The 22,634-nt window shown below is 34.6% G+C and overlaps 1 protein-coding gene across 1 annotated transcript in view; it reads left to right on the top strand.

The window, feature by feature from the left end:
- The window catches only part of LOC107592529 (CUB and sushi domain-containing protein 3-like), a 309,662-nt gene that overhangs the window by 171,781 nt on the left and 115,247 nt on the right, over nt 1-22,634 (top strand). Inside the window, exons 27-29 of the mRNA XM_016282061.1 lie at nt 4,332-4,519; nt 4,815-5,009; nt 14,915-15,031. Coding sequence (XP_016137547.1) covers nt 4,332-4,519; nt 4,815-5,009; nt 14,915-15,031 — 500 coding nt within the window. The remainder of the gene's footprint in view (nt 1-4,331; nt 4,520-4,814; nt 5,010-14,914; nt 15,032-22,634) is intronic.

Genomic DNA, 22,634 nt, shown 5'->3' with positions numbered 1-22,634 from the left:
CATTAATACAGCAGTCTGCTCTCATTGCAGTACTTAAGTGCAGCATTTTCTGACTACATTTTCCCAAAGCATCGCTGTGCCATTTATGTGCATTTTCCACCCACATCGGATGTTTCCACTTCATAACATTCCCCCCACCTGAAACATACAGAAAAGCCTCTTCAAAACATTTTCTGCCTCAAATGACCCAAAGGGTCTTTTAGGAAGGTCACAGGCACAGGTTTTAATGGCCTCAGCCGGGCACATGGTGGAAACTGGATGGAGCTTGTGATGTTGTCAACAAGCACTTGATAAATGTTCATGTTTATAATAGGATGCTGCTTATTTTCTCTTTCCTGTTTTACAGCCATCACACTTTATAAGCTATTTGCATATTTGCAAAAAATGACAGATTTTCTTTTTTAGTTTTAAGCATAAACATTTTTATTTTTTGTATTTTGTCAGAAAACAAGACTTATTAGCTTTGTACTTATTAGAAATTGTTTTGCTTCTGAAGTAAATGTATTTTGATATAAGAATATTTAGATATTTGTACTGGAATTTGATTTAAAAGAAAAAGTACTTAAGAAGAAAAATTGTGACACATTGAGTATTTTTTTCTTAAGTTTATGCTTAAAATAAGAAAAAAATTAATCTGCAAATGGGATAAAAAACAATCTTGTTTTCCCTTTGAATTAAGTCTTATTTTCAGATATTCTTCTTGTTTTAAACATAAACCCAGTGTTAATTTTGACAGCAAACTTTGATTTAGTTTTAGTCATAGTCTTTTGATGAAAATGCCGTTTAGTTTTAGTCATATTTTAGTCATCTGAATTGTTTGTTTAGTTTAAGTCGACTAAATAACATACATTTTTAGTCGACTAAATCTAAAGTATATTTAGTAGACTAAAATTTAAAGGGTTAAGTTAAATTGTAATGCATTATTTTTTTATTTCTGTTTTGGTTATTTTAGTACATCAAATACTAAAGCTTATAAACTAAATGAAATAAAATACGTTTTTTTAATATATGTATTTTAGATATGTATTTCCTTTTCTATAGATTTGTTTTATAATTTCGGTTACCATTTATTTTATTTCAATTAAAGAAGAATATTTTATGGTTTTAGTTTTCACTATAAAACCCTGATGCTAGTAAAATGTATTTATTAAATAATATTTTGAATAATGTTCTTAGGCCGTCCATCCTGTGATGGGGAATCTCAGACAGAAGCTACAATAGTTGTTAATTAAATGGAAAATTAAATTAAATACAGTTTATGTACTCAAAATATCAACAATGACCAGGAAAAAAAGCTTGAAATACAGTGTGACGCTTATTTTGGAATGTATGCACTGTGGACTGTACAGTTGCAGGCTGCTCATTCAAGTTCAGATGAGGGAAATAAAATATGCATTCTTACAACCATTTAAAACATATTACCATATAAATATCGTCTAATAAACATTGTCATAATTCATCAACATTTTCATAACATTTCAGTTCATAAGCAATCGATTTGCATAAATGTGCACTATTCATTGATTACAACCCGCACTGAAGCAGTCAGAAGCGCTGTGTTTTCCCGCGGTTAGATCACGACGGTACAAATACAATGCAAATGTACTTACTGTAACTTCCACATAAGACATCAGTCTTGACTGAGTCTGCCTGGATATCTTCCCAAATCGTCCTTCCCTAACATTTTCGTCTCGTTTTTACGAAAATGAGAGTATACGATTTTGACAAAAATGAGAGTATATGTTAGTTTTAGTTTTTGTCATTAAAAACAGTTTTTTATTTAGTTATCGTCTCGTTTTCATCTGTGAGAAAATGTCGTTGACGAAAATAATTTGTCAACGAAATTAACACTGCATAAACCTACTTGATTTTGACACATTTTACAGAAAACAACAACAAAATTAAGTCATTTTCCTTCTTGAGTAAATATATGTTGATTCAAGAATTTTTATATACAGTTGTGCTCATAAGTTTACATACCCCTTGCAGAATGTGCAAAATGTTAGTAATTGAAACAAAAGAGGGATCATGAAAATTGCATGCTATTTTTTTATTTAGTACTGCCCTGAATAAGCTATTTCACATAACAGATGTTTACATATACTCCACAAGACAAAATAATTAATTTTATTAATTAATATTAATATTTAATATTAATTTATAAAAAATGACCCCAATCAAAAGTTTCCATACCCTTAAATCTCAATACTATGTGTAATTTCCTGGGTGATCCATGACTGTTTTTTATATTTTGTGATAGTTGAGTCCCATGAGTCCCTCGTTGGTCCTGAGCAGTTCAACTGCCTGCTGTTCTTCAGAAAAATCCTCCAGCTCCTGCACATTCTTTGGTTTTCCAGCATCTTCTGCATATATGAACCCTTTCCAAAAGCGACTGTATGATTTTGAGATACATCTTTTAACACTGAGGACAATTGAGGGGCTCATGCATAACTATTACAAAAGGTGAAAACATGTAATAATGCTCAAGAAGACCACACAATGCATTTAGAGACGGGGAGTGTAAACTTTTTAAATTGGATGATCAGGGTAAATTGTACTTATTTTGTCTTCTGGGAGACATGTAAGTATTTATGTAGCTTCTGAAGTCCAGTACTATGAAAAAATATGATCGTTGAACAAAATGAGAAGAATTTACACATCATCATCATCCTGTTCAAAAGTTTACATCCCCCGGCTCTTAATGCATTGTGTGGCCTTCTTGAGCATCAGTAAATGTTTTCACCTTCTGTAATAGTTGTGTATGAGTCCCTCAGTTGTCCTCGGTGTGAAAATATGCATCTCAAAATCATGCAGTCACTTTTGGAAAGGGTTCAAATATTCAGAAGATGCTGGAAAACCAAAGAATGTGCAGGAGCTGGAGAATTTTTCTGAAGAACAGCAGGCAGTTGAACTGCTCAGGACCAACGCGGGACTCATGAACAACTATCACAAAATATAAAATCAGTCATGGATCATCCAGGAAATTACACATAGTATTAAGATTCAAGGATATGTAAACTTTTGAATAGGGTCATTTTTATGGGGTCATTTCATTGTTATAATTTTGTAAAAAAACCTGTTATGTGAAATAGCTTATTCAGGACAGTACTAAATAAAAAGTAACATTCAGTTTTCATGATCCCTCTTATTTTGTTTCAATTATTAACATTTTGCACATTCTGCAAGGGTATGTAAACTTATGAGCACAACTGTAACTGTAATGGACAATTAAAAACAAAATGCTAAGAAATAGCCATTTTTGCAGTGTAGACATGCTAATAATGTGTGATTGCTGTAAAATAGGAGAGATGAAAAAAAACAAGCAGCATCCTACTGAAAACATGAAAATTTATCAAGCTTGCTTGTTGACAGCATTACGAGCTCCGCCCAGTTTTCTCTTTTCAAGTAAATGTATCTTAATTAATGTTTAGATATTTGTACTGGGAAAAAAAAGATGAAAATACTGCAGAAATCGTTTTTGCAGTATATACCAAGATTTAATGTGCTAGTTCATCCAAAAGGCAAGTTTCTATCATTGTTGATAGTTTCAAACCTGTATGCTAGTTGCAAATCTTCACACAGCTGTTTTTCATACGATAGCGCGTAGTGACCATATTAAAGTTCCAAAATATACATCATTTGTGACCCCACAAAACCAGTCATAAGGTTACTTTTTTTTTTTTATTGAGATGTATACATCATCTGAAAGCTGAATAAATAAGCTTTATAGATTTAGATACAACTATGTGAAAATCTGGAATCTGAAGGTGCAAAAAAATCTAAATACTGAGAAAATCGCCTTTAAAGATTTACATTTACATTTAGTAATTTAGCAGACGCTTTTATACAAAGCCCCTTTGATGTCCAAATGAAGTTTTTAGCCATGCATATTACTAATCAAAAGTTAAGTTTTGATATATTTACAGTAGGAAATTTACAAAATATCTTCATGGAACATTATCTTTACTTAATATCCTAATGATTTTTGGCATAAAAGAAAAATCGATAATTTTGACCCATACAGTGTTTTTTTGGCTATTGCTAAAAATATACCCAAGCGACTTAAGACAGGTTTTGTGGTCCAGGGGTCACATATGTGCTATCAAAGTAGTTTAAATGACCGTGTTCTACAGTATATTCCCCCTCCTATAGTTTTCTAAAATCTCACTTTGTGATCCCTTTTTTGTCATCTCCTTTTTATGCAATGATTTGCAATGACACACTGACAGAATTCTCAATTACTGAACTAATCCTTCAGGACAATTGCGTAGAAAAAAGTCAATAGATCACTGCTTGCACTGTGTTTTGATCCTATACTTGTCTTCTCTCAGTTTCAGCATTGAACCAAACTATGACTTCTTGTACATCTACGACGGACCTCACAGCAACGGTCATCTGATCGGCACATTTCAAGAGAGTAAGCTGCCAGAAAAGGTAGAAAGCAGCTCCAACATCATGCACATTGCATTCCGCAGTGACGGATCCGTGAGCTACACGGGCTTCCATCTGGAATACAAAGGTAATTGCTCTTTTGTTTCGGACTGGTGGTTAAAGAGGCTGTTCTCAACCTGGATTTGTGCCCTTGAGAGATGCACTTATTGATTTTTATCAGTAAATGATGACGTTGTGTTCATCTTTTGGTAAACGGTTCCTTTAAGATTGTCATGATATACGGTTTCAAGATGCTTGAGCGCAAACTGGAAAGTTTCAAAGGTTGACAGTGACTCACCGCTTGCCATTTTCATACCTTCAGATCTTTTCATCTTCTACAGCTTTAACATACGCCATATGTCTTGTGTTCCTCTCCCGTATAGCTAAACTGCGTGAGGCTTGTTTTGACCCAGGCAGCGTGATGAATGGCACTCGGTTGGGTGGAGACTATAAGCTGGGCTCCACTGTGACCTTCCACTGTGATCCAGGCTACCAGCTCCAGGGTTATTCCAGTCTCACCTGTGTCATGGGCGGCACCAACAGACCCGAGTGGAACAGAGCTCTACCCAGCTGCCAAGGTATGCTCACGTTCCCATCTGTATTGTGCTTAGAACATCCCCTTACGACCCAGATACCATCGTGACGCTCTATTTTTGGAGCTGTGTGGAATACTGTTTTATCCTACAGTAGTTTTGCTTGTGAATGCAAGTCAGAATTGTACAGTGTTTCTTTTCTCCCAGATCAACACGAGGGTGTTTACATGTACTCCAAAACACTGATAAATTTAGAAAATACACTTTGCAAATCAGTAAACCGCATACTAGAACACTGCCATGTGTTAGATAGTGAATAAGCTGTCAGAAAAGGGCAAAATCGAGGTGTGACGAGCTTTCGCTAATAAAAGAACATAATTTAAGGCATTTTGTGACCTTACACATCGGCTGATTAGGCACAATCAGTAAGATGTGCATGTGAATTCTTAATGAGTGTCAACAAAACCCTGATAATAACTATCAAAAATCACCTCATTATAAGAGTCTGGTTTATGAGTTTACATGCAAATCAATAATCCCACAGACATATAAAGGTGAAGTTTTTCTCTATGGTGAAGTTGCTGTATGTAGGGAGGAGCTTGATTTTATTTAGTTGTTTATTTGATAAGTTGTTTCAGAGGCAGAGCAAGTCAATACATTTTGCTGAAAGTTTATGGATAAAAACTATTTTATGTGGAATAATGTGCACGGATGAATCATTCTTAGTAAGGTCAGTGATGTATATTAAGTAAATGTATATTAAATTGGGTCAATTTTGATTTCATGTTGATTTAAAATGCAAGATGAACATTGAATAAACTTACTAAAAGTATTTGCATGTAGAAAAGAATTGAGGTAACATGCTTAAATTTCAAGGTAAAATGCATTGATTGGATTTGTTAATAATATTTAAGGTTTTACAGGTAAATTATATTGTTTAAGGTGTAATATTTCCTTGTGCAAAAACATATTTAATAAATAAAATGCTGGACAGGACTTGATTTTATGCATTGAAAAAGGATTTGATTCAGTGTTATTGCTATTAACTATAAAACTAATAAAAATGTTTTCAATATTTGAAATAAAGCTGTAATAAAATATAAATATTAAAAGAAATAACAAAAAAACAAAAAAAACCCTAGAATTAATTTAAAAATCGAATTGATTGGAATTGATTGGATTGTGAAAAATTGGCATTACCTACTACAGTCAAGTGATTGGAATGAGCAGAAGTGTCAAAAATCTAGACATGTTATCCAGATTTAGATTATATTTATGACTTTTTGCAGATGAAATATTACTGTTGAAGATGACTACATGACATTGCATGCTATCAAGTTATTAATTTTAACCAGTGTTGGGAAGGTTACTTTGGAAATGTAATAGGTTACAGATTACAAGTTACCCTACTTAAAATGTAATAAGTAGTGTAACTTTTCAATTACTTTATTAAAGTAATGTAACTGATTACATTTGATTACTTTTTGATTACTTTTCAACTTAGTTTTCAACTGTTAATCATTTTCAAACATGTAAACCAGGCAGGGTTAAACTTACAATATGTGCTCAACACTGATAACTGTCAGACTTTCGAAATCCTTCATCACTTGAATTAAGATTATAATATTTTAATTTTAAAGAGGTTAAATACATATTTAAAATCATAACAAGAAATAGTTTAATAGCTATGATACTGTTTTTGAAATGAAATCTTTGCGTAGCTATGACAGGAAACACTGCAATCTAGCAATGCCTTAGAAAAAAAAAATAAAGCATATAAGCATGTTATAAACTTCTGAAACATTGGTGTTTCATACTGTAGAGCAGTCACTGCAATTTATGAAAGAACTCAATTAAATCTGTATGTGGGAGTGTGTGTGAAAAAAATCAGATGTAACCCCTTTTGTAATCCTTAACATTTTCATAAGTAACTAATTTAATTACACATTTTTTCTTAGTAACTGTAACTGATTACATTAACTTTTATTTTGTAATTAAATTATGTAATTCCGTTACATGTAACTAGTTACTCCCCAACACTGATTGCAAGTGGTGTAAGGTCTTTCTGATGAAGCTGGCTGCACAAGGGACGATTGCTATAGGCTTAAGGCCCGTTCCACTAAGAACGATAACTATTGAGATAACTGTAACGATTACTATATTAGCGTCCACACCAGTATCGTCCGTTTATTCTAAGTGCACACTCATCTGCCAGATTAAATTCTCGAGTTCGTTACAGCAGAATTGATTCTGATTGGCTGTCAATGTTATCTTTCATCAGCTGGATAAAAAATTGTGTTTCCAACAACATTGTTTCCCTGTGCCTTTATCGTTATAGTTGTGGTGTGGCTATTCTTTAATATTGAGAATGATTTTTAGAACTATATCTTTATCGTTATCTTTATAGTTATCGTTCTTGGTGTAAACGGGCCTTTAAGCTAGTTGAGAAGTCTGGTAGAGATAACCATGAATCAGTCAAAGTCCAGTATTTGTTCTCTGTGCAAACAGAAATGTAGTTGACAGAGAGGTCTTTGTATCCCATGTGTATAGAGGACACAAGTGGATGGTAGAGAAATTAATGACAAAGAAATGAAACAGAAGTTTTCACATGTTTGTGCATGAGGCGTCTGACACAGCCTTGAATTGATACCGCACAGATCCGGACTGAAGGCTGGTCTATTGATTTCTGAGTTTTTTTCTGCATGCATGCATGGCTGGCCTTGCTGACCCTCTTTGGATGAGTTTGTGTTGGAAATGCATCATATGGAATGAGACGCCAGTCCGCTGGAACAAAAGCAATGGTTTTTGGTTACAGTGCAGCGGGTAACAACTCAATGATTCAGTAATGGCTCATTGTTCTGCGCTATTTTGCAAATTATCTTCACAGAGCTGCTGATATAAAGCATCGCTCCCCACATCTCCTAAGAGACAGTGCAAATGTTATGGAAAGACTTTATATTCAGCATATTTTGTGATGTTTTTAGCTATGCCTGGGAGAGTTGGACTGAAGACGAAAGTTTTACTTTAGCAAGAGCTGTGTTACCAACTAGTTGCTGACTTATCAGGCAGATGCATGTTCAGTGGATTCAGATCTCAGTGGACGGTTTCATCAATATTAACTCTGTTTTCTGTTTTAATACATGCTCTTGGTCTGATAATCGCAGTTTTTCTTTGTAAACGTTGAATAAAACTCCATGACTCCATTCTGGTATATACACGTATTTAAGATTTTGGTAATGCTTTAGTATGGAGACCAGTTCTCACTATTAACTAGTTGCTTATTAGCATGCCTGTTATTAACATACTGGCTGTTTATTAGTGCTTATAAAGCACATATTCTGCATGGCAATATCCTACCCAATACCTACTGTAAATAAATAAAAAAAACTACCTTACTAACTATTAATAAGCAGCAAATTAGTAGTTTGAGGCAAAAGTCATAGTTAATGGTTTGCTAATAGCAAACATTGGATCTTAAAATAAAGTGTGACCAAGATTTTTTAATGTTTTGAAAGTTATTTGAAAAAAAAAATACAGTAAAACAGTATTATTGCAAAAGAATTGAAAATAATTTAACAATTTAAAATAACTGTTTAATATATTATTTTAAAATATAATTTATTTCTGTGATGGCAAAGCTGATCATCAATATTAAAAAACATTTTGCTGCTGTATACAGGTGCATCTCAATTAATTAGAATGTCATGGAAAAGTTCATTTATTTCAGTAATTCAACTCAAATTGTGAAACTTGTGTATTAAATAAATTCAATGCACACAGACTGAAGTAGTTTAAGTATTTGGTTCTTTTAATTGTGATGATTTTGGCTCACATTTAACAAAAACCCACCAATTCACTATCTCAACAAATTAGAATACTTCATAAGAAAATGTGAGCCAAAATCATCACAATTAAAATAACCAAAGACTTAAACTACTTCAGTCTGTGTGCATTGAATTTATTTAATACACGAGTTTCACAATTTGAGTTGATTTACTGAAATAAATGAACTTTTCCACAACATTCTAATTTACTGAGATGCACCTGTATATACAGTAGTCAGTATTTGAAGTGGATCAAAACCTTTCATCAACGTTATAAAAACAAAATGCGTTCTTGTCTTTGGACAACTTTGATGACTTCTTTTTGTCAATATGAGGTGATGTGTGTACATTAATGAGGAAAAAAAAATAACTTAAATGATTTTAGCAAATGGCTGCAATATAACAAAGAGTGAAAAATTTAAAGGGGTCTGAATACTTTCAGACCCCCTTAAAAAAAAAAAAGTTCACTTGCCCGATATACAGTGGGTATGCACTGTATATCGGACAAGTGAAAATTATTATTATTTTTTTTACTAGATTAATACTTTCGTTCAGCAAGGATGCATTAAATTGATCAAAAGTGATTAAAAAACATTTTGTAAATACAAAATATTTTTGAACTTTTATTCATAAAACAATCCTGAAAAATACATCCACAAAAACATTAAGCAGCAAAAACATTGATAATAATAAAAAACCTGATTTAATAATTGAGCACCAATAATATTTGATTAGACATTTTAACAGCAAGTCAGCATATTAGAATGATTTCTGAAGGATCATGTGACCCTGAGGACTGGAGTAATGATGCTGAAAATTCAGCTTTGCATCACAAGAATAAATTTAATTTTAAAGATATTCAAATAGAAAGCAGTTTGTTTAGAAGGTAATATTATTTCATGTTTTATTGTATTTTTTTATTAAATAAATGCAGCCTTGGTGAGCATAAGAGATTGATTCACAATAACTTTTTCCTATGGAATATCCAATTACACATTCATATTTGTCAGATTACAGAAGTTTAAGTAAAACTAAAATTCAGTTAGTTGTGCCTCAACACTAGTTACACATTTTTCTGTTTTTTGGTCTCAAGTGCTAGTCTATGTCTAGATCCGTCTCCTGCCAATTACTCCGCTCTCTGTGTTTGTCATGGAGGATGAGACAGCGGTCACAACACTCTTCATTCCTGCCACTCACTTCATAGGTGTTGTTTCAGGCTTGTGCTCTTCCACCTGGAAAGCATTGATTAATAATGGATGTGTTTGTGCTGGGGTCTCGTGTACGGACTGTTTCACTCTGCCACATGTGCGCACAAACCCACAAGGGCTTGATGGGGCATCTGACGGCTCTCTTTTACACTTCCTCCAGCTGTGAGACCAGCTCACGGTGTGAAGAGATGCTGGATTATGCGCTGCGGCTTACTTGTGCCTCTGGAGATGGCGGGGACACGGTGTACATGTGCATGTGTGCAGAGTGTGTGAATTGATCCTTCACAATGGAAGTCAGAACGAGTGTGGGTTTCCTAATCAAGTCCAATCAGTATAATCAAACACAGCTGGACTCAAATGAAGGTGTAGAACCATCTCAAGGATGATCAGAAGAAATGGACAGCACCTGAGTTAAATATATGAGTGTCACAGCAAAGGGTCTGAATACTTAGGACCATGTGATATTTCAGTTTTTCTTTTTTAATAAATCTGCAAAAATGTCAACAATTCTGTGTTTTTCTGTCAATATGAGGTGATGTGTGTACATTAATGAGGAAAAAAAAATAACTTAAATGATTTTAGCAAATGGCTGCAATATAACAAAGAGTGAAAAATTTAAAGGGGTCTGAATACTTTCAGACCCCCTTAAAAAAAAAAAAGTTCACTTGCCCGATATACAGTGGGTATGCACTGTATATCGGACAAGTGAAAATTATTATTATTTTTTTTACTAGATTAATACTTTCGTTCAGCAAGGATGCATTAAATTGATCAAAAGTGATTAAAAAACATTTTGTAAATACAAAATATTTTTGAACTTTTATTCATAAAACAATCCTGAAAAATACATCCACAAAAATATTAAGCAGCAAAAACATTGATAATAATAAAAAACCTTATTTAATAATTGAGCACCAATAATATTTGATTAGACATTTTAACAGCAAGTCAGCATATTAGAATGATTTCTGAAGGATCATGTGACCCTGAGGACTGGAGTAATGATGCTGAAAATTCAGCTTTGCATCACAAAAATAAATTTAATTTTAAAGATATTCAAATAGAAAGCAGTTTGTTTAGAAGGTAATATTATTTCATGTTTTATTGTATTTTTTTATTACATAAATGCAGCCTTGGTGAGCATAAGAGATTGATTCACAATAACTTTTTCCTATGGAATATCCAATTACACATTCATATTTGTCAGATTACAGAAGTTTAAGTAAAACTAAAATTCAGTTAGTTGTGCCTCAACACTAGTTACACATTTTTCTGTTTTTTGGTCTCAAGTGCTAGTCTATGTCTAGATCCGTCTCCTGCCAATTACTCCGCTCTCTGTGTTTGTCATGGAGGATGAGACAGCGGTCACAACACTCTTCATTCCTGCCACTCACTTCATAGGTGTTGTTTCAGGCTTGTGCTCTTCCACCTGGAAAGCATTGATTAATAATGGATGTGTTTGTGCTGGGGTCTCGTGTACGGACTGTTTCACTCTGCCACATGTGCGCACAAACCCACAAGGGCTTGATGGGGCATCTGACGGCTCTCTTTTACACTTCCTCCAGCTGTGAGACCAGCTCATGTGAAGAGATGCTGGATTATGCGCTGCGGCTTACTTGTGCCTCTGGAGACGATGAGACAGCGGTCACAACACTCTTCATTCCTGCCACTCACTTCATAGGTGTTGTTTCAGGCTTGTGCTCTTCCACCTGGAAAGCATTGATTAATAATGGATGTGTTTGTGCTGGGGTCTCGTGTACGGACTGTTTCACTCTGCCACATGTGCGCACAAACCCACAAGGGCTTGATGGGGCATCTGACGGCTCTCTTTTACACTTCCTCCAGCTGTGAGACCAGCTCACGGTGTGAAGAGATGCTGGATTATGCGCTGCGGCTTACTTGTGCCTCTGGAGATGGCGGGGACACGGTGTACATGTGCATGTGTGCAGAGTGTGTGAATTGATCCTTCACAATGGAAGTCAGAACGAAATATACTTATGATCTGGCTTTATGTAGAGCTGTGCGATTTATTGGATCTTTACAATATAGTCGCAGTGATTTGACAACATTGTTAAAGTTCTTTTTATTTGGCTATCAGGTTTCCAGAAGTGCGAGTGATCATCAGACGAGTTTTACTATCGTTTTCTCTCGTGTCAGTTAGGACAGAAAATTCAAATGAAAATACAAAATAGAAATAAAAACGATTTCAACTGTTAATAAAATTATAGTAATATCACTAAAATAACACTGATTGATGTATATAAATGAAAATAATCAAATATTATTCTTCTAGATATAAACAATGTTTAAAACATGCCTTTGGTAATTTGATAACGGTCTATTTTTACTGTGTTTTGCTTCTTGCATGCGATTGGCTAATTGGCTTTTGTAAATATTGAGAGCTACAGTGTATTCAAAAGACTGAAATGATCAAGTTAGATTAGATATCATATATTCAGTGTGTTTATATTTCTGCAAAATGTTTTTACATTTTAACGAAATTAGAACACAATTGCATTGTTTCCCTTCCATTTACTGTAGTACGTCTTTGAATAAGCTATTACACATAACAGATGTCATGCATACATATAGTCCACAAGACAAAATAATGCCTGAATTTACACAAATGACCCCATTCAAAAGTTTATGTACACTTGTTTCCTAATGTGTGTACCTGGATGATCGGTTTCTGCGTTTTGTGATACAGTAGTTATTTGTTCTGAGCAGTTGAACTGCCCACTGTTCTTGAGAAAAATCCTACAGGTCCTGCACATTATGTAATTTTCCAGCAACATCTGCATATTTGACCCAATGTATGATCTTGACATCCATGTTTTCACACTGAGGACAATTGAGGAACTATAAGAGCATAACTGAACGATCAGGGTAAATAGTACTTGTTTTGTCTTCTGGGAAACTTTTAAGTAATTTCTGAAGCTTCTGAAGGACAGTACTGAATGAAATAAGATGTTTAGGCAAAATGTACACATCATCATCCTTCTCAAAGGTTTTCACCCCCAGATCTTTTGTAGTAGTTGTGTATGAATCCCTCAAGTGTCATCAGTGTGAAAAGATGGATCTCAATAATATAGGCACTTTGGAAAGAAATCAGCACCCTTTGGAAGTCATTGTATGAGATGTACACTGCATGTGTGTACTACTTCCTTTGAGATGCAGTCTACATTTATAGATTTGTGAAACTGGGAGATGTTTAAATTGACATGAAACATTGTAAACACTTTTCTTGTCATCTGCAGAGATTAACAATTATAACTTGAGTCACAAATGATGATGTTCTTCGACTCAGGAGTGAATGATTTCAGCGCTCTGATGTATTGACTCTGTCACCGCGTCTTGTTTGCTAATCCTCTGAAATTAATATTTCACCACAGAATATTGTGGGATCAGCAATAATAAACCCACACTGAGACTTTGAATTTCACATCAAATAATGCAAACGGGGCAGCAGTTTTCCCACTTGTGTAAGTCAAAGGCTATAAATGTCACTCGAAAGAACGATTTATATTTTGCGGACTCGTATGCCTGGATGAAAGCTTCTGCCTGCTCCATTAGATCCTAATTACTTTTTATCCCCCTTTTGCCGCAATTATTTTTGCCCATTTCTCTTGCATTATGCTAAATTGTTTCGCTTATTGTGAACAGCCCTCTAATCGATGATTGCATAAAGACTGTGTCTTAAGACTGTATAGGTTGTATTTTAGAGTATGAGATTGAAAAGTATTATTGTCAGGCCTATAATTCTGTTCTAGCTGGTTGATGAATGACTGAGCGCTGTTGACAATGCTCACTATAACTCTAGCACTCCTTCCACAGCTGTCATATTGTGCCACATTATATAGATTTACACCTTGCTGTATGTTGCCTTTGTTAAACATGGTTCAGGTACAGAGTTTCTCCTCAAATGAGCGTCCTGTTAAAGGTGGACTCATTTTTTCCACTTTCCACAAAGCAAAGTTTGACTTTATTTTATTTATATACTTGTTATTTTTGACAAATTTGTTAAATAAAATATAGACTTGCATGAGATGGAGTCTCCTATCGGTGCCTTAAAGTGGGACTCATCTGTAAAAAAAAAAATAAATAAATAGTTTTGGCCCCAAGGCAAAAATAATTTTTTTATTTATGCCACATGTTTTTAAATGAAGTGTCAGAAGAAAGTATATATTTTTATTAGCATGAGCATTCTTTACAAGGTGGTATGACACTAAATAATGTGTATTTCAAGAACTTTTATAAGAGTTTAAATTTTGCAATATTATTCAGCTATAATGTAATTACATATAGGACACTTGATCATCATCATTTTATAAAGAAACATTTTCTCTAAAATTGTGGCACAGTATGTGTATGGCAAAAATAATTAAATCAGTAAATAGTTGAAAACACATTTAAACAATTTAACAAACAATGCATCACATTAGTGTTATTTTAGTATTATTAGTATAATATATAGTATTAGTATTTATATACTATTAAAGTATTTATTATTTTGAATTTTTATATTTTCAGTTTTTAGTTTTAGTAAATTTAGTAATTAAGTGTTTTTTATATTATTGTTTAGCTTTTATTTTTCTTTATAGTCATTTTAGTGCTTCAACTTCTATGCAACAATTTAAGTATTTAATCTAATATTTCATTGAATTACACACACACACACACGCGCGCACACATATACATACATGCATGTTTTTGCACCATACATGTTGTGTTTTTAAAAGAGTCTGGCTAGTTTGAATTTTAAAACGCATTGAAACAAGAATGAAAGACTGATCCACATGTTAACTGGTCTGTAAAACAAGCAATACATGATTTAGTCCACCATTAACGTTGTGTTTGGGTGTGTTTTGGATATGTACATGCATTCACACTGCATTTAACCTTCGTTTGTTTCTTCCAGCTCCATGTGGAAGCCGGTCGACGGGTTCAGAGGGCACTATTTTGTCCCCAAACTACCCTCGCAACTACACCGCGGGCCAGTCCTGTGTGTATGAGATCTCAGTGCCAGGAGAGTTTGGTAAGAAATACACTTTCAACCTGACCGCAAATGAATATAAGTGAACGTCAAGGCTTATTGATAGCAGACCCTATGCTGCTATTGAACAGAACATACACGTGCCGCTGTGAAAAGAACCCTTTTAGTGAGGAAATTCTGAATTCTCTTTCTTTTCATTTCTGAGAATCGCTTTTCCTGTAATTGAATAGGCGCAGTAGCCACAAATTAAATGTACATTTGTGTATGTTTCTGCAACAATGCCAGAAATCCTTTAGTCGTAATGGGTTTCTAAAATCAAAATGCAGCCTCTTGAGTTGTTTTGCCGAACATCAGGGGCATCAGTGCGGCCCAGCAGGATCAGAACTTCTGAAATGTTTGGACTTTAGGTCTCTAGGGTAACTGAGATCATGCTTGGAGCTTAAATCCTCACATCAGAGGCTTATTTATCAGAGCCTCATATTTTATGCATGTATGCACTGTATTTATTTAGTTTTTGCTTATAACGAGTGACATCGACTGTGCACAGCAAGATACCCAACCGTCCAGAAACAAACAAAGGAAATTGCTTTAGTGACCTTAGTCCTGTGAACAAATGTTCTGTATGTGTTTTATGGCCTTATTTCAGTGACTTTAAAATTTTAGTTTTTCACTAAGCACGCATAAACGTTGTTTTCTCAAAAACACAATCACATACATACATGCTGCTCACATATTATTGTAGCCCAGTTTGTGCTGATTATGGTGCTACTAAAGTTAGTCATTAAAATGTTTATTAGCAACTGAAAAAAGCACAAATGTCAGGACATGTCAAAACTTCTCCAGGGCCCAAAACACCCTCAGACCCCAGAGGGTTAACTACAATTGTTTTTGTTGTTCATAGTGTTCTGTAGCTGTGGGCCACAACAAATGCCTCTTTTTTTGTACTATCACCAGCCTGTGAAAGGTTCAGGGCTGAAATTAAACCTTGAGATGAGACACAATTGATGAGGATCTTCAAGTGCAACTTTTTGTGTGACTCTAAAGTTGCTGAAGTTAGACAGCCAGCGTTTCCATTGTGATGTATGAGACTGTCTACTGTGGCGTCCACAAGTCTGACCGCTTTCAAAATGTGAGATGTTTTTGTGTAAACCTTAAAATAAACACGATGAAATGTTAAAAACTCTGAGCCTGTTTTCAGCTCAGAGTTAAAAAAGGGTATTTGGCGTACTTTACAGCTTAAATAGATTTTTTCCCCCCCTAAAATTGATGAATTTTACAACACTAACACTGTTATTTCTGCACTATATTTAAGTCTTAAATGTAACTAGTGAAATGACTCTTTTGTACAGATGGTCATTTTTTTCTAGCTTCAGTGGAGGCAAATTTTCTCAAAGTCATGTAAAAATGTATTACTTTTTTCTGATAATATACTTTATATGAGCAATATCACAGGAGTGGCAGTGCCATATGGCTGTGATATATCACAGCATGCTGATATACAGCCATATCGCACTGCTACGAGTGTGATACTGTGTTTATACAACAGTTTGACGGCACAAGTGTGTAAATAAAAAGACAGCAACAGAGTGTTTTTAAAAACACTCTTTTGTGCAGAAATACTTCCTTCCACAACGGATTCAGATCTCAGTTTAACAGCTGAGCCCAAGCCTCCATTACTAATTCGAAAATGTCACTTTAGAACTAGTAACAAAGGAACGTTGAGTTAATGACTATCCTAGAGCAACATGGTAAATCGTGCTAAAACATGTCAACAACATGCTAATCATGCTAAAAACATGCTAATCATGCTGAAACATGTCAACAACATGCTAATCATGCTAAAAACATGCTAATCATGCTGAAACATGTCAACAACATGCTGATCGTGTTAAAAACATGCTCGCAACATGCTAATCATGCTAGAAAAATGTCAGCAACATGCTAATCATGTTAACTTTTTTCCCCGCTAGCATTTTTTTTAAAAGTTGCCAGCCACCGCCAGCGGTTTTGATGATTTTCACTCAAATTTGATGGCCTCCAGAATATTTTTCTGTATGAATATTTGAATATGCAATACACCAAAATAAAGATCAGAGCCTCTTCTTTTAAACAAAAAAAAAAATCAGTTTTATTCTAGCTTAAAGCATTCTTTTTTTATCAACTTGAATATAGGTAGGTTTCATAAAAACGCATAATTTTGAGAAAAAGGTGAGAATCAAATTTTTATCAAAAACTACATCTGGGTAATATTCAGTACGATTATCAAAGCATAAATCCAGTAAATCGCTTCCATCAACACCTCCAAAGCTTGCACAGACATATACCACTTCCTGGATCAACATTTTAACATTATGCAGTTTTCATTTATATGCTGCCATTGCTGATGATCGCATTATTTTTCATATGCATCTGTTTACATAAGAGATCGCTCTTTTCTCCGTCCTGTACACATGTGTTTTTGTTCGGGAGGTTTTGTACTCGTTCAGAAGATGTGTAATAGCGCCCCCTAGTGTATAACAGTGAAAACACGAAAAGCCGTTAAAAATTCGTCTTTGGTGGGGAAGTGTTGTCTTCTAAAAGACGAGATAACTCGTCAATGGCGGGGAAAGTGTTAAAAACATCATAGCAACATACTAATCATGCTAGAAACATGTTAACAAAATGTCAACATGCTAATCATGCTTTAGGCTAGTTAATGTTAATCATGTTAGAAACATGCTAGCAACATGCTAACAACATACTAGAAACATGATTAGCAACATGCTAGCAAATATACTAATCATTTTAGAAACATGCTAGCAACATGTTAGCAACATGCTATTCATTCTAAAAACATGCTAGCTAGGGTCCTAATAGATAGATTAGATAGGTGTTGATAGCATGTTGCTAGCATGATTTAGCACAACATGATTTAACATGTTGCTAGCATAGGGTGACCATACGTCCGCTTTTTCCCAGACATGTCTTGGCCAGGATTTCTATATTGCCTAAAACGTCCAGGTTTTGGCTTTGTTTTCCTGTTTCCATATTTGCTGAGTAGAATCATCAAAGTAGTTTGACCAATAACATTCAGGCATTGTACATAATTGACCAATCGTAGCACGCAAGAAGGTGGGATCTACAGAGAATGATCAAAGCGATGCTATTTTTTGTTCATTGCCTTCAGCAAGTATGAAAACCTGGACATTTTAGGCAATATAATCCTGGCCAGGACGTGTCAGGGAAAAAGTGGACGTTTGGTCACCCTATGTTAGCAACGTGTTAAATCATGTTAGCAATGTGCTAAATCATGCTAGCCACATGTTATCAGCACCTGTCTAATCTGTCTATCTAAACTTCAAGCATTTACAATTGCCTCAAACTTTCAGGCTAGGCTTTCTAAAGCCAACTTCAAAGTTTGTACTCATCTGGTTTATTACAATTTACTTCATAATCATATATTATTATTATTTTTTTTTTTGCTAGTTGTCTCGGACATCTTGAACCCCGCATCTAATTTCATGCACTTGTTTTTTAATGAGATGACTATTGCATTTAAGGCTGTTTTTGACTTTTGGTTTGTTTGGTTAAATGACGCCTGTCACACTGCAGTACTTGGTTCTGAACCGCGTTACAATTTCATCATCAATGTGCGTACCGCTGGGAATTCTAGCTGCAGATGCCAGTTTTGCTGTTTTATTTGTGTTTTTATTTTTTGTTGATTTTTTTATTTTTACTGTCAAAATTTTAGATGCACAAAAAAAACACTTGTGTCGGTTTGGCATCAATGCATTGCAATAAATGTACCGAATGCAAGCAGCACTGAGAAATGCACAATGCAAAAACTGTAGTGTGAAAAGACACATCCTAAAATTAATTTGTCTTAACAGAAATTTGAATGGTCCGTCTTTCATGTGTTTTATCAATTTCAAACTCTCTCAGTTTGCAAAAGTTTATATTAATAAGTCTGTTTTAACTCGACTAAATGTTTTCCTGTGAATGCTTGTAAAATGAGGGAATCATGCCGTGGGGCGTCTGACTTGATTATGAAAGTGTTCTGATTAAATGTAACTGTCTGTACGAAGAGAGACACAGAATAGAGAACACCAACCACTGAAGGTCTTCCTAAAATATCACATCAAACAGGACTTGAAGTTCTCAACTCTTCAAAAAAAAAAAAAAAAAAATCATCTCATCTCAGAGTTTTAGGCATTTTGATCCTCAGATTCGAAGTAGAATGTGGTCAATGACTTTCACTCTGTTGTATTTTAAGACTTTAAGGACAGTACCTTATTTTTGTACAAATATTTAAGGCAATGAATTCCAATTCATTATTTGAACTGTTTTTCTTTGACTTAAATGAGTTCAAAGAAATGGTAAAACTTGTCATCGTTCAAAGAGACTGATTATCCGGTCAGCAGAGCTTTGGGTTCATGAACTGAAACAAAACGAAGAGGTGAAAATCAGCAGTTTTGCTTAGAAATTCATAGATTTATTCTTCTGGCTGGTGTTTATCAATAGCAGTGTTTTTCAGTGTCCAAACCAGGCAAACAACAAGCAGCAATTTGTCTTTCCACACTGATTGTGAAAATGCAGAATGACGTAAAACAATCACAGCTAATCAGAATATGTTTGATTAACATATTTAAAGTGGGCGGTACTTGTCGGTGCATTGTCAAAGAAAGAATGATTGACAATTTTGTCCTCACACTTGTGCATCACTTTAAAAATGTTGCACCTGATTTGGACATGGTTTAATATAGGGATGCACGATATATCGGCCACCATATCGGTATCGGCCCATATCGGCTCATTTTTTCTGTTATCGGTATCGGCCTGATAAGAAAATTTGGCCGATATCTTAAAGCCGATAAATAATGCATTATTTCCTTCAGAGACACTTCAGATGTAAGACTTTTTTTATGACTAAATTTGGTAATGGGAGAGTAAAAATATTTTTAAAACGTACACTGTTCAAACTAGGCTGCTTAGCGTTTGGGATGTGGCTTTTAATGATGAGACCTTTTTTGTAATCAGGCTCTCAAAAAGTATATAACAATTTGGATATAGATTTATCGGCCAACATATCGGTTATCGGCTTTCAAAAATAAAGAATAATCGGTTATCGGTATCGGCCAAAATTTTCATATCGGTGCATCCCTAGTTTAATATACTGTACACTACTTTTTAAAATTTGGGGTCTTTTTTAAGAATACTTTTATTCAGCAAAGATGCGTTAAACTAAACAAAAATAACAATAAAGGTATTTATAATGTTATTATACATTAAAAAAAAAGTTTAAATAGAAAACTTATAATAATAATACAATTATAAAACTATAATAATATTTATACTGTAATATTATTACTGTTTTTTTGTCAAATAAATTGTAATTTTCTTTTAAAAGCATCAAATAATTGTACTGATCCCAAACTATATGTATATTAGTTTTCTTATTTTCTAAACTTAAAGTAAAAATAATTTCAAAATGCTTCGTTTCTTAATAGTAGTTGCCAAGTTAATTGTGAATGACTCTTCGGATCATGTTATTCCCAAGCCAATAAACAAAATAAATAATAAAAGCTTTCCCACTTTTCACAGTCTAATCACTTTGTGTTAATATTCCTCATTAACTATTCTTGGAAATGTCTTATGGAAGTAATTGTATGACTTTAATGCCTGAAAGGTAAACTCATCACCAAAACGTCCATTAATGTTTTTTTGTAAAAAAACAACAAAAAAACTCATTATGTTGGAGAACAATAAGATGATGGTGCATTAACTTAGGAATATTTTCGCCTCTGAACAGAACTGTCGGAAGAATGTATTTCTCATTTAAGCTCGTCAGTTATACAGGACCTTTTGAACGGAATAATAAGGCCGTTCTCTGTTTCTTAATGTTTAATTATTCTGTCACAAATAATAAATCCAGACATTTTTTAAATAGCATCTGTCTTTTGAGAGCAAAACTGAATTCTTCACAGCTGCCAAACGAGCGCCGTAGGCATGAATTGTACATATTAGACTCCAGCGTGCATGTTTATAGAAAGTTGTCGACCAACCGTACATTGTGCATCTGGGCAGTACGGCAGAAAATCTGTTCCCGTTGTACTGGAGTCCCTCAGCGTTTCCAGCGTATGAGAAATCTTGGCAGCGTCGTGAAAGCTACTACATTAGGGACTCTATTAGATTTATATAAACCGCAGCAGACAGCTTCGTGTTTCATGCAGTGCCCGGGTCTTTTTATGCCAATCACAATGTCTTCGATGTATAGTTGCATTGCTCACGCTAATCCCAACTTGCTCCCTGTCAACAGTCCAAACTCACACCCCCTTAAACTGGTGGCAGATGCTCCAGAGAGCGTGAGCGCAAAAATCTGGCCCCGAGGACATGTGGATCATCCCGGTACGGGGGCTGTGCACATGAGCGTGAGGACGTGCTCGCGGGCCTGTGTCGCATCAAACAGCGGCGAGCGACTGCAGCTGCCCACGTGCGTAGCTGTGGATTCAACAAAGCCATCGTACGCTCGATCGCCCAAACACGTTCATTTCCACATCTGAGTTCGGACATCGGTCGTTCACGATTGTTGCACCTTTGCGCTCTCCGACTCGAGCCGAACTACGGGTTAATGCAATTAACAGGAAAGCCAGTATTGAAGAACTGGACTCTGAATAAATATTAAAAGGCACCTATTGAGCTTTTTTCATTGTACTTAATAGTCATGTGAATCTGCAGAGTTGCAAAGCACAAATGATGCATTCAAGTCGTGGCAGAAAGATTGTATTTACGAGTTGAATGAACAAAACCATTGCATTTCAGTGAGAAAATATGGGAAACACGATAGATGTAGCATCTGATGGTAATTTTGTTCAAATAAGTGAAATTATTCTTTCTTTCCATTTACAGTTAAACTAGATAAGCTGCATGTACAAAATACCACAGTATTGTAAAATTACAATTATGAGAATGTATAACAATTCAATTTGCAACACCTTCATAAACTGAATAACAAGATAAGCAAAAACACACTTGATGCACATTCTTTATTCATAATTTTGTAGAAGTAGAGTTAAAAAAGGTACGTTGCCATCTTTTTTTTTTTTTTTTACCAAATTACCACAATTATGACTTCTTAACTTGTAAATGCATACTTCCCTAAAGAACTTTAATTCACGAAAAGTCCACACCAACATCACTCCAACAGAGAAAACACTGTAAGAGTTGTAAATAAAATAGATTATTGGAGTATATTTTACAAGAAAATGCTTTCTTTCTAATTCAAAATTTCAAATTCCGTTCCATGTGTCACTTGCTAATTTGTGAAATCTACAAGCGATTTCTGAGTCAAGATTTCTTTTTACAAAATTTTTTCGGTGCACTTGCCTGAAAGGTTTTAAAAACAATTTTAGCTCAGAAATTGCTGGTAAATTTTACAAATATTTGCAAAAAAGGCAAGTAACACATTGTATTAAATGTGACGTTTAGATGTAGAAAGACTGAAAAACATGGTCCTATAATCTAGGACCAAGGACCATCTAAAGCATTAACTCTTGAGTTGATTTAGTGCGAAACTTTTTCTTCATTGTCGCAGGAAAGCAAGTTGTCGGGGTTTGTGAACATTGCCTGCGGCTAGCCTGGTGGGTTAGTAGCAGGGAACATGCTGAGA

This window comes from Sinocyclocheilus grahami, unplaced genomic scaffold (assembly GCF_001515645.1).
Source record: "Sinocyclocheilus grahami isolate Dianchi unplaced genomic scaffold, SAMN03320097.WGS_v1.1 scaffold153.1, whole genome shotgun sequence".
Classification (NCBI taxonomy): Eukaryota; Metazoa; Chordata; class Actinopteri; order Cypriniformes; family Cyprinidae; genus Sinocyclocheilus; species Sinocyclocheilus grahami.
This window is presented reverse-complemented; position numbering and strand designations above follow the sequence as displayed.